At 34.1% G+C, this 13,573-nt stretch overlaps 1 protein-coding gene across 1 annotated transcript; it reads right to left on the bottom strand.

Moving 5' to 3' along the window:
- Positions 1-6,114: 6,114 nt before the first annotated feature.
- On the bottom strand, positions 6,115-7,353 carry LOC111206589. Its single transcript, XM_022703854.2, has one exon. The coding sequence runs from the start codon at positions 7,165-7,167 to the stop codon at positions 6,265-6,267; it is 903 nt and encodes a 300-aa protein (XP_022559575.1). The 5' UTR covers positions 7,168-7,353; the 3' UTR covers positions 6,115-6,264.
- Positions 7,354-13,573: the final 6,220 nt, after the last annotated feature.

Genomic DNA, 13,573 nt, shown 5'->3' on the forward strand with positions numbered 1-13,573 from the left:
TGAATCTCTTGCACACCGGAACAAGAAGTTTTAAAATGTATGTGTAGCTATTTGTACAACACTACAACTATCGATTCTATACTATACAAATAGCTTTGTACCATGCGTATAATGTAAATCTACAAGACGAGATTTTAACCATTTTATACAGTAGAAATTCTGGACAATTGTGATTGTTGGCATAATGGAATGTAAGTAGTGATGAACAAGTATAAAAAATACTGATAATAATATTGTACATATGATATATAAAAAGATACCTGCTGTATATATGAACATATGTATTTACACTTTTCATGTGGCAAAATATTTGTACTTTTTGACATATATTTGTAGTTTTTCTATTCTTGAACTCCGATAGTTCCTCGCCATTGTCGGGGGAATGTTGATATTCCGTATATGTTGAACAATCAGCGAGTTCATAATGATTGAAGATTCAATAGGAAGCGTCCGTGTAAAATTTCGATAGTTCATTGTGGAGATCTACAGTTGATTTAGATATTAAATACTGAATGCACGTCGTAGCTGATGGGTATTCAATATTCTTTATTAGAAAATTAATATTCATATTGTATTTGAAGGTCTTAAACACGATCACGACGAGAAGTTTAAACAAATCTCTTTTTGACCGGTGTATTAGTGATTTGTAAGTCCATGCATACTTCAAAAGCCGAAAATCTTATAAACTTGTCACAAACATACATCAATATAGAAGACCATTAATTGGATTTGGACGTACTTGGAAACCAATTGAAGTGTTGTAAGATATAAGACAAGACCAATAATTGAGAGAAAATTCAATATCATTGTCATACTATTATGTTATTCGGAACATACATAAAGGAGGCCCATTTGACACGTGCTTTTCTTTCCAACAACCCATATGTTTTTGTTTTGTTTCCTCCTCTTTTTACAACCAACCTATAAAGCTTTTGTTATCAGTTCGTTCGTTGCAATATTTTTGAAATAAAATTTAATTTTTGTCTAAGAATTAAAAGTATCTAAAGAACCTTAACATGTTTCATACTCCATAGAGTTGGTATCCCTCGTGTATCACAGATAAGTGAGAATTGGTTTCAAAACTTATCGTGGATACTTTACGTTTACATGATTGTCATATGAAAGCCCTGTAGAGAGTGAACAAATTACATTCGAATGATTACGATTCAAAATCTGACCAACACCATGTTGAAAAAGAAGACTAATATATGAATCTATACGTAAATGGCGTGGAGAATATCTATTACATAAATGGAGTGAAGAGTCTCCGGGCAAATAAATTAGTGGGGTTTGAAGTCAGAATCTAAGCAACCAAACGATCCATAAACGTATACTAAATGGGGGATATAAAATAGGCCCGCTTGCTAGTTGAAGCAAACCCTATATACTGTTCTCATTTTGCCCATTTTTAGGAGAACCCACTTGACTCCTTCAAGTGATTGGAAGACAAATTAAAAACCCTCACAACTTGATGATCAGGATTTAACTCGAGTATGTATGTGTATGTTAATGTTTCGCATATAATTAATCTCCTCATAGCCTCATTCCTCCAGAAAACCATTGTTGTATAATTAATTCTAGCTCGTTTTTTTCGTATATAATATTTATGTTTGCCTTAAAATAAAATATATGAGCTGATAATCTATTTAGTTTACATAGGAATTTTTTATACACTTAAATGTTTAACAAGGGTATAAAAAGTTTTTTCCGAACTATTTGAACTTTGCAGTTTGCATACAGCCATTTTCCTATGATTATAATATTGTTTACTTTTTTTAACTCAGTATATCATATTATCAATATCTAAGTTGAGGAAATAGCAGAAGACAACTTATGTTAGTTTTTTTTCATTGAAGTGAAATAACCAAACGTTTAGGCCAGTAAACTGTACTGGACCTGAATACAATGGGGAAAAGATACGAACATCAATAGATGCTAAAGAAAGAAGGGAAAACCCGCAAGAAAGAAGACTGGCCCCCAGCCGAACTACGAATGGAGTCTCTGTGTGAGGGAGCCTTAAGCGATACCGGCATGAAGCTACTACCCTGCTTCTACCTCGAGTAGAGAGGACAACCACTGTGGTCCACCTTGAGCCACATAGGATTGATATCGTCGCTCCCTGAACACACTGCAAGCAATCTTTATGGCTATCATATTAGCAGCTTGAGCTTATGTTTCTTAGCTATTATGTTTCTTAACGTTTAGACGACAATCCTTGAACTTATGTTTCTTAGCTATTACTTTCTCTGTTTCAGTTCATTGATTTTTTAAATTTTTATTTTTATATTTATTTAAATGATATTTTTAAATTTCTATGCAAAATTTTAATGTTATTTAGTGTTTTTGTCCGTTTGTATTCTACTGTATGTTTTTTGTTGATTGAAATAGCTTTAATTAATGCAAAAATGAGTAAAAATCTTAAAGACCAACTAATTTGAAATAGATAGAGTACTACAACTATATAACAATGAACTATTTTGTAGACTGTTAAGAATGAAATTTCAATTAGTATTTACTAGTTATTCCTTGTGTATCAATATAAGTGGTTTTAAAAGTTTTTTCACATGGATTAAGAAAATATAAACTTTTATATAATTTACATTGGTTACATAAAAATATCATTAAATAAACTATTTTAACCAATAAAAATAATATTTTATAATTGATCACAAAATTCAAATGATATAAAAATTCTATATAAAATAGTGAGAACATTCGTTATTTTGAAACAATTTTTTTTCTAAAAACCACTTAAAGTGATACGGAGAGAGTATAACTTTTTTGAACATTATTGCTAGTTATTTTCTCCAATGAGTGTACCATAGTCTGGTTTTGGCTGGCTTGTATGAGTGTTGAGTGCAACTTGTTTTTTTTTTTCCAAAGGTTTTTTTTTAATTAATAAAACGGCCAAGTCCAGAGTACACAGCCCGAGATCTAAATACATAATTAAAAAAGGCATGAGGTCCAAAAGCCTAAAAGCTACAAACGAAACTATTAACCGGACCGTCGGTCCAAACATTAAAATTCCGTAGGACGTCGGCCGAATCACGCGGCAATGAAGAAAATACTATGACTTTTTAACATTGACTTTTTGAGAGAAAGAAAATACTCCATATTTTGTTGACAGAACAAATTATATGTATAACTATCACTCTTTCGTTTGCTTCCCAAGAGAATCATTAGAATTAAATAAAGGACAGCCAGAAAAATTGTAAAAGAAGGCGAGACGAAACGAAGAGACAATTGAAAATAAAAAACGTGGAGAGGTGAGAGACCCCACAGCTTGACTGCCCCTTCATTCATTGGGCCACTTCAAATTCTCTATCCTTCTCCAAAGGCCAATTCTTTTATTTTATATTCCTATTTTTCTTTATTCGTCTTTTTCCTTTTTCCTTTTTCCTTTTTCCTTTTTCCTTTTTTCTTTTTCCTGGTCACACACGTATTCTGATGTTTATGTCTTTAAAAGGTAGAAAACCGTTGATACTTATGCCTACAAAAAAAAAAGGTAGAAAACCGAGAAGAATGTATACCGCCTATATTCTTTATTTTTTACGTAAAGAGTGTATTTACATAATTGGTGGAAATATCAGAAATTTTAACTAGAGAACGTATAACTAAATGTTTCTATGTGCATGGTCGGAAATTTCTTTTGACAATGTTTACTTATTTTTGACCAACTTTGTATATACATATACTGCTCTAATTTCAGTTATAAGTGGGTTGTTTATTATCCATTTTGTTTAGGTTGTAAGATTACTGAAATAGATAAGAAAATCAACTAAACCCCATGCATTATTACCATATTCTTTCAGCAATCTAAAAAACCTGATAGATATGAACATCATCATCACTAGATCTTAGGTATCTATCAGAGAATCTCAGTTCATTCTATACCGTTAAGCTTACTGCATCATTTTCTTCTTTGGGAAATCAAAACAATAAGCAAAGTTAGATCTCAGCTCTCAAGCGACAGAGTTATTTGGGGGGGGGGGGGGGGGGGGGGGGGGGGGCATTTTTCACACACTGAAAAAATAACCGTAAGAAAACAAAAACGAACGATTGTTTTTTTTTTTTGATAAACCCTATCAGCTGATCCGGTCGGCTCCGGGAGGAACGCACTTAGTGCTACAGAGTGGACTAGCCCGAAAGCGTACCACACTACCTGACCCGAGTTTGGAATATCTTCCGACTAATGCCAGGAGGTGAACCAATCATCTGTTATGGTCCACCATGTAAATCACTTGGGCCGAAGCACAAGCCCAGACTGGCCAAGTAGTGATAATTTAGAAACGAACGATTGTTGAAAATTGGTTAATTAAAATAAGTCAATATTTTATTCATCGTTGACACCAGATTTGTTATATAAAGGGAATAGTTAAGTTAATCGGTTGATAATTAGGTTAAGAAGAATGTATCAAAGAAAAAAGTTTCAGCAACATGTATCAACGTAATATTATATCAACATGTAAATATGTATAGTTTGACGTAATATATAAAAATATTGTTCTCAGCGGCGTTTGAAAATTTGACTAGCTAGGTCCATAAACATTAAATTTATTATCGTGGAGCAGATGAGATCAATTACGACCAAACTATATGGAATGACTATGGGGGGCTTCTCTCTCTCTTCTTCGTTTTCTCCTCAAAATCCTTCACGAAGAAGAAGATGAGATGAAGCTTTTGTCTGTCGCCGTTCTTCTTCGGTGACTGGTAACTCCGGTATATCTCAGTCGGTTTGACGAGTATATCCGGCATCTGTTTCTAGCGGCTCGCGTTCACTTTGATGGAGCTGTCCGGCTTTGTTTCCGCGTCGCGCTCTTCTCGATGGCGACGGTGGCTTCTCACCGGGATTCCCGGTTATCGTTGGTTGACGCTTCTGTTGGTTACTCGATCAACCGTCTCTCTTCTCACATCTCTGTTTGATGTTGGGTGGATTGTAGATGACTGAATTTTCTTTGAAGCGTCGATCTGGTGTGCGGTTAGAATATTTGGGAAGATCGCTTTGAGTGAGGCTTTCTTCATCATCCGTTTGATAGACTTCCGGTGGTTTACTGGAATCAGTTGAAAGACTTCCCCGTCGGTGGAGATTGGTGGTGGGTTCTCCGTAAAGCAACACGTGTCCTCGGCAGTTCGAGTTTTGACGCGTGGATCGTCTCCGGTGAATGGAAAGCTCCGGCTTGAATCTCACGACGGTGGTTTGGAGGAGGTGTTTGATGTTCTTGACGCGTGTCGTTTCCATTTTTTCTTTTCAATACACGTGGACAAGAAGATGACGGTGCTGGAACTACTTTCTTTTTTAGATGGTTTAGTTGGTGGGCCATGTATAGGCCTAGGGGTGTTATGTTGCCTTGTCTATCGGCCTTTCGTTTTCCCAAAAACTTGTTTTGGACTGATGTAACTTTTTTGATCTTGTAATAAAATATCAGACGGAAAAAAAAAACTATAAGGAATGACTCGTTCCGCTCATGAGTCGTGATCTTTTAGACCTCCTAAAATCTTTCTTGGGAAGTATACAATTCGATTTGCAGCATCACATGATTTATTAATGCATAAGTGAACCATCTGAGTATTTTAAAATCGTATTAACTATTAACGATTGGATATAAATCGTAATAATATCCAGACACAAGGGTTCGTCAGTTGTGGGTAATAAAATGTGGTCTGAAAAAGAAAAACTGAATATTCGGCTAAATATTAAAATACAGATAAACCTTATCTTGTTCCACGTGCTCCAATTTTTATCCTACTTTTGTTCGATCTTCCCTGGCTTTTATCAGGTGTGGTCGATACTACACGACAGACCCATGCGCCTAGACCTGGACGTGACTTCTTTGCGCCAAGTCACATTCAATGCACGCGATAACTACGTATTAACGTGTCCATGCCACGTTGGCATATAATTAATATAATATGTTATCCTCTACATTAATCTTCACGTCCATCAGATCTGTCTTTTCACTGAACTACATCCAGTTCTGAGTTCTGACTCTCGTTCAGTTAAAAGTTAAAAAAACCTTATCTGGTTTCTATAGGTCCTTGTCACACTCTATAATTGCTTGTAACATTTGTGATTTCTGTACGACGCTCATTTTCCGCGTATAATACATTTGCTTCTACGTAAAATCTGGATTTTTCTGGCTTTCATTTACTTGTTTTGTCTCGCATTTTTTTTTGTTAACAGGAAATTTTAAATAATGAATAATTATTCTCTAGGATTAAGGAAAATTACGAGTTAAAAAATGACACGTGGCTCTATTCTTTAAATTATCGAGTCTGCACAAATAGACGGTCACCGACGGCGTTATCGAAACCGACGGCACGACACATGACGGTGTTAACGGCGGGAGATGATGGCGTTAAGTTCACGGTGCGTTTGTAAGAACCAAGCCACCGCGTCTGCAAATAACGGTTTTTTCTCCACGGTGGAAGCGTGAGGCCACGGCTCCTAAGCGACAACCTCGCCGCGTCGCACACGAGGCGTAAGATCCGCTTCAGATCATCCCCTCTCCCGACAAAAACCGCCGGAAGCGACTGAAGCACACGCGAGTACTGTGCCGTCGGTCTGGCGATCTGAAACCGCGACGCGAAGTCCAAATCGACGATGTAACGTACGGTCTGAGGCGAGGTGGCGGCGGCGGGCGTGTAAACGACGTCGATAAACTCGTGGTTACCGGCGGTGAGGCCGCCGGAGGATTTCCATTTCGTTTTGCAGATCGCCGCATTGTGTCCGAACCCTCTAAGAAGGGACATGAGCTTACGTCGCAAAACGGCACGCTGTTCTTGATCAGATCCCAGAGACGGCAGCATTTCCATAGCTCTCGCGACATGAAACAGCACCATTCGTCCGTAGTTGTCTTCCCCGAGAGTGTTCCTCAGAATCTTCGCAATATCTTCCGCAAAGTCAGGGAGGTCGACTCGCTCCGAGTCAGAATCTGAGTATGATTCCGAGTCGCTGTCGCACCAGCGTGGCTCCTCGTTAACGTTCTGGTTAGCTTCGTTTTCCAAGAACCCTTGGACTAGATCGGAAAGACAAGGGGAATCATCGTCGTAGTTGTCGATACCGTCGCCGGTGTGTTCGCTGCCGCTGCTGAAGCTGCACCCAACGAGACGAGCCCTGACCTCGTCGGCTAGTGGATCGGTGACACGTTTTGCTCTGGAGAAGCCCATTACTTAATAAACCTCTGAATGTGTTCAAAAACAAAAGAAGAAAGAGTCAAAGAGGAAATGAAAATATTAGGTTTGAAGAAGAGATAGAAGACAGAAGCAAAGGGTGTCTTTTATAAAAGGAGAGAACTATAACTAAAAATGCGTGAAGAGGAACAGGAGTTGGGCTCCGAATATTCGAAGAGAAGCTAGTTATTTATAGGACTTAACAAGCGAATATTAGGAAATATTAGGAAAATAATTAAATTAAATTCAAGCATATATTATAGGTAGACACGTACTTGTATTAGGAAATAATTAAATTCAAGTATATATTATAGGTAGACACGTACTGGTGGGAAAATGGAAGAACCGGAGGGATATATACCATTTCTTGGCTAGTGTCTAAACGGGTTAGGAAAAGAATGGCATATCTCAACGGTTTTGTTTGATATTAGAACTTTTTACACTTTTCTTGGTAAATTTTGAAACCTAGTTTCACCTCAGAGGATTTCATGCATATTATTTAAGTCAAAATATCCATATTGTCGTTTTTCCTAACCTTCAAAAAAAATAATTTATTTCTCTGGTGGTGAAGTATTGATTAGCAACAACATTTTTGGCTATGTAGTTTGGCAAGATTATACGTAATAACTGACAAACAGTTATCTTAAAAAGATGATACGTTAAAAAATGGGCATTTCATCAACTATTGTACGTCAATGTTCGACCTTGGGTTAACAGCCGTATAGGGTATAAGATATATTTTTCACATTTTCGGAATTGGTTTACTTTTCCGTTTCATAATATATGATATTTTAGAAGATTTTTATTGTTTTGAAATAGATGATGTTTTGATATTTTTATGTTATTTTTAACTTTATTGAAAACAACCAATTAGATGTTGTACTCATTTTTATAATATATTAGTTAAATAATTTTTAAATTATATATTTTAAACCATTTTTTAGAGAAAAGTAAATTTATTAATTTTTATGCACTAAAGAATAACATAAACGAAAGGAGTAACATTTACACCAAAAAAAGAAAAAGATGCTTATCTTAATTTGAAATCCACACGTTACAACTTGGTCACTGCGTCCTGATAAACTCTCGACCGAGAAGGGAAATTTAATTTAATTTGTCAAGCAAAGAGCCTAACCAAACCATAATTATATTGGCGTTAGCGAGTTGTAAAATTTTACGAATAAAATAAGCAAGAAGATAAAGAGCCGCGAAATAATACAACACGTTACGGAAACATTACATATATCACGCGTTCGTGTAGAATTTAAATATGGAATTATTATTTGCTTAATATATGGTAGTTTAATCTTTTAACCATTGTCTTAATTTGTACAGACTAACATAATGCACTAATGCATTCATATTGACAAATAAATTATCAACTAGAAAATATGAAACAAATATTTATGTGGTTAATTTGTATTTTAATTAGTAGAAGCAACAGCTCCATGCTCCATGCTAATGGTACGCCTGATTCTATTTGATTAGAAAGAAAAAAAAACTAAAAACTAAAAAGTTTTTTAAAAACAAATTAATCAAAACGGTTATAAGAGAATTAAGTTTGAGATACCAATTTTTTTATTTATCATTAAGTGGATCGATAAGTCCCAATCAGTAATTAACTCCATAACGTATGGGAATATACGAATTAGTAAAAACGAATTCCGACAGAAAAGCCATTTAACTAATTGATTAAAAACATAAAAAATACTAATCTCATATGTGTAATTTAGGTTTTACTGGTTAAGACGGTAACTTTTAGAAACTGCCAGATTCGTCTTGCATTCAGTTTTTTTTTCACTCCCACATAAAAAAAAGAGGGTTGTGATAAAATAATCAGTTTGTCGCTAAAAATATTTACAAAGATAATATGAAAAAGAATTATCCAGAGAAATGACTTTAGAGGAGAAGAGGACACGTGATAGAGATAAAAACGGGAATATGAAAATGGTAGGGTCAATTTAGGTCTGGAGAGATAGGAGATAGATTGATTGAGAACGGAAGCGTAGGGCCATAGAGCCTTTCACCTTTGTCTCCCTAGTCCCTATCCTCTTTAATCCATTTCTTTTGCCTCTTCATGAAAGGGAAAGGTGTAGCAGCGTCTTCTTCATAACGTAGTTATTACTATATACTTCTAATATGCGAATAATCTCGTTCAGCCCAAGCATTATTAAATAATTGTATTATGGTTCAAATTGATAACCGGTCAATTAAATCAAAGACTCGCTCTTTACCGGTGGATATCAGACGATGGTATTAGAAAACAATGTCTTAGACTCTTAGGAGGTTAAGACTCGCTAGTTTAATTATGAAGGCATCATAAACAACGAGCACAAAAATAATCCTACTTGGTTCAGACGATTGTTCACCCATCTATCGATATTTTAACGTGAATGCTGATTCGAGTTTTTATTTTCTTAATTTAAATCAAACAGTAAACAAGGTACACTGGACGAAATAATATTGCTCAACTAATATATTTAAAAAAAATTAAAGATGAGGATTTCAATATGTATTTGTTAGTTACAAAAAGAAAAAAATGTATTTGTTTGTTCGACGGTTGATGTTAATTAGAGCTAAAGAGAACCACAACTTCGACCAAATTTATAAAATTTACGGGAAGAAAAAGTTGGAATTTGGTAGGTATGAAGAGTTCTCTAAATGAGGTAAGGAACAAGTGACAATATATAATAATACTTTGTAATAACAATAACGTGACAAGTTGTTTTTCTATGAATGTCTATGCTCGTTGTTTAACGTAAGTTTGTACGTTTCTCTCTCTCTCCTTCTGCTCTGTCCTCTCTCTAAAAATCAGACACAGAGGAAGGATTGAGATGAAATCTCAACCGAAGCTTCTACCAAATTTATCTCCGGTTAGCAAGCTTGTTTCCGGGAAGCGGTGATTCTTCTACACCGCTATCGCCAGCTTTGTTTCCGGGAAACGGTGGCTCTACAGCACCGGTTTCGCCGGCTTTCGTCCCCGGGAAAGCGGTGACTCTGATAGCACTGTCCTTTCGCCGGCATCTTCTCCGGTTTGTTCCGGAACTAGTTCATGATCTACGCTTTTGGGTTTGCTATGTCCAATCGACTCTCGATCTGAAAATCGTGTGGATTTTTTGGATCGATCGTAGATGATTGATGTCTTATTGGAGTGTAGATCGATGGTTGGAGATCTTTAGTTTTATCGGTTTGGCCTCTATGGTGGAGTTTGGTCGCGTCGTTTCTCTGACTCCGGCGTAGTTCTTCTCGAGTTAGTCTCGATGTAGCTCTCCGTTGAAGAGTCCAGGCGAAACAGATGGGTGAGATGGTCTCAGTTTCCGGCGTGCTCCGTCTAAACTATAGGTGGTTTCGTCTTCGCCGGCGATGTCTTCTCGGTGCCGGTCGCGGTGGTGTGATCAGGTGACGCGTGTTCTCGAAAGGGATGGGCTTCAACAAGTGGACAGGCATGCGAGCTTTGTTGGACGCGTGTTTAGCCGTTTGGTTTGTGGGCTTGTGCTTTAGGCTCGGGTTTAGTTTATGTGGGCCCATTGTGTCGGGCTTTATGTTTTATGTTTGTTTTGTTGGATCATGTGCTTAGACCCATTAATAAAATAAAAAATGGAAAAAAAAAAAAAGTCTATGCTCGTTATTTCATGCAGGCTGCGGTACTATTGCAATTTAAATACGACCTAAATTATGTATTTGTAAATTATTGAAATCTTATATGGATGCCAAGAGTCAAGGAGTTATTTAGTATTTCATAACTTATATTTCTAATTTTCAAATTTCAATGCTTGTCGTGAACATTCTGCTATTTTTAGTATAAATTATTAGGGACTGATATTCAATAATGCACAAAAGAAAGTCTTCCAACGAGTCAATAAGAAAAGCATATTTCGTTATTCGTGTTGTTTAAATGTACTAAAATGTACATATGCAAAACAAAACTAAAACAAAACACCTTAATCCTGGAAGGAGCGAAAAACCATGTTCTCTAAAAACCTCATGTTCAGCCGATAGGAGTTATCAAAAAAAAAACCCCTCAAGTTTAAACAAAGTCAAAAGTAGCTCTTAACTTATCTACAACAAACCCAATAGCTGTAATCTACCTTAGAAGGTGTATGTATGTGTGTTTTTCTTATGTTATATTATCATGATATTTTGATTTTATCTAATTAATGACGATTTGTTCATTCATTTTCGAATGTCACTTCTTGTAGAGCATTGAGCATATACTATCACGACTAGATTAAGATCCGCGGGATAAACATTATATATAAATTATTTTATGTATTATATGTTCTTACATGTTATGAAATAATAATATATATTGAATAATTAAAAATCAGTAACTATTAAATATATAATTAAATTGGTGCGAACGTATAAATTAATTTTATTAACCCAAACAATTTTTTTTTAAAATTTGATAGGATATGTAATTAATTTAAATGATATTAACATACATAGTATATTTTTAATATTAATGTCTATTAAATGATGTTTTTTACTCATATATTTTTCTTATCATATGTATCTTTAATTGCAAAAACTTTAAATTACTGATAATAAAATTTTCATTGTGGGATTAATAATTTTAGTAATTTATAATTTTTAAAAATTTATCAATGTTAGTTCAAAACTTTTATAAAAAAAAATTATTCAAAGTAAATTTTGAAATTAAAATATTTATTTATTCAATATGGTTTATAGTTTAATTTAGAATGATATATATACATATATATTTTAAATCTGAATGATTAATTAAATTAGTCTTTTATTTATATGATTTTGTAATCATTTGTATTTTGTCATAACAAAAATTTACTTCGAAAGTTTAAACCATCCCTACCATTGAATTTGGTTTACCAGACCTTCGTATAACAAAAATTTTAAACCATGGATCGCAAAATTTGAATGTGAGACTTTTAGCAGTTTTAGTAATTTATAGTCGTTTTTTTAAATTCAAAATATAACATATACAGAAAAATCTAAATTTTTATAATATGGTTATTGTGATTTTTTTTAAATTATTTTAATAGTTTAAAATTAAAAAAATTTGATAGAAGATACATTATTTTTTTTATCAGGTTTTTATTATTCAAAATCATTAATTGTCATATATACTTTATTCACATTAGGCAATTCCGTAATCCTTATTTAAGGAAATAATAAATGACATTAATAATGAATTTATGGTTAGTTTAATAAAAAACTTATAATATAATTAGATGGACCAACATATTTCTCTAATAATTCTAAAAATCATCGTATTGAAAACACGTGGCTACAAAAAGAAGTCGTAATGTTTCACAAATAATATATAGGATATTTAAGTTTTGTATGGCTTCACAACGAATATTGGAATCCTTAAATCCTTTAACAAGAAAAACGAGTATTGAAAATTTAATTTATTAATGGGCTTAGAAGTTCAAGATCCAGCTGATTACCAGACCAGTGGGCATCAGACTCTTACAGATGCGCCCACGTTGCTAAACAATCGAAATTGGACTAAGGAGCATTTCTTTTCATCATGCGTGACGTAAGGCTTGGAACACTATACGAGACCCGATCCAATTGTGTTATGTTCATAGTTTTTTAGTTTTTGCCTAAGCATAACGTATATGCATGCTTTCTGAAGAGAACAAAATATATTAAACGCATATATATTAAAATTTGCCATCTTTTCCTAAATAATATAACATCGTTTTAGTTAGAAAAGGGTAATGAGTACGTTTTGTAATGAAGGGTTTGTTTTCTTTGATTTGATCACAAGCTTTTGGAGCATCAAAGAAACATTTCAACACGTACAAATTAACAAAAGACCCCTCGACACGTACAAATTAACAAAAGACCCCGCGATGGTTAAGGATCTTCGACAGGGGAACAAACACATTCGTCAAAAACTAGTTTGTTAGAAATAGTTTAGATTGTTCTGTCGGCAAAACATATCGTAATTCTAAGACATGTTTCACTAGAGATTCGTATCGTTTAACGTAAGCAAATTCTCTCCTCCTAAGTAATGTTTTTAAACCCGACCCGGACACTAAACCGAACGATTTACCGGATCGCTGGGTCGCTGGGTCGACCGCGGGTGAACCGCGAGTTAATAAATCAATTAATTTTATTATATAATAATATATTAGCTATGAAAATAAATATATAAAAACTAAAGTTTAATATTTTATAAATATTTTTTAAAACATAAAATAATAGTTTGGATATGTATATACTTTATGTTTAAAAAGTATTTAACAAATACTTAACTTTAGTTTTTATATTTTCATTTTCATCTGACATACAAACTATCAAAAAAAATAGTTTAGACTATTTAAAATTTTATGTAACAAAGTAAGAGTTATGACATCTAAAAAAAATCAAGATATATAATTCACAAATATTTAAATATCTAATGTGAATAATA

The sequence above is a fragment of the Brassica napus genome, chromosome C5 (assembly GCF_020379485.1).
Source record: "Brassica napus cultivar Da-Ae chromosome C5, Da-Ae, whole genome shotgun sequence".
Taxonomy (NCBI): Eukaryota; Viridiplantae; Streptophyta; class Magnoliopsida; order Brassicales; family Brassicaceae; genus Brassica; species Brassica napus.

Bases quoted from the DNA above. Each gene is read 5' to 3' on its own strand.
- LOC111206589 (XM_022703854.2), bottom strand. From the start codon at position 7,167: ATGGGCTTCTCCAGAGCAAAACGTGTCACCGATCCACTAGCCGACGAG.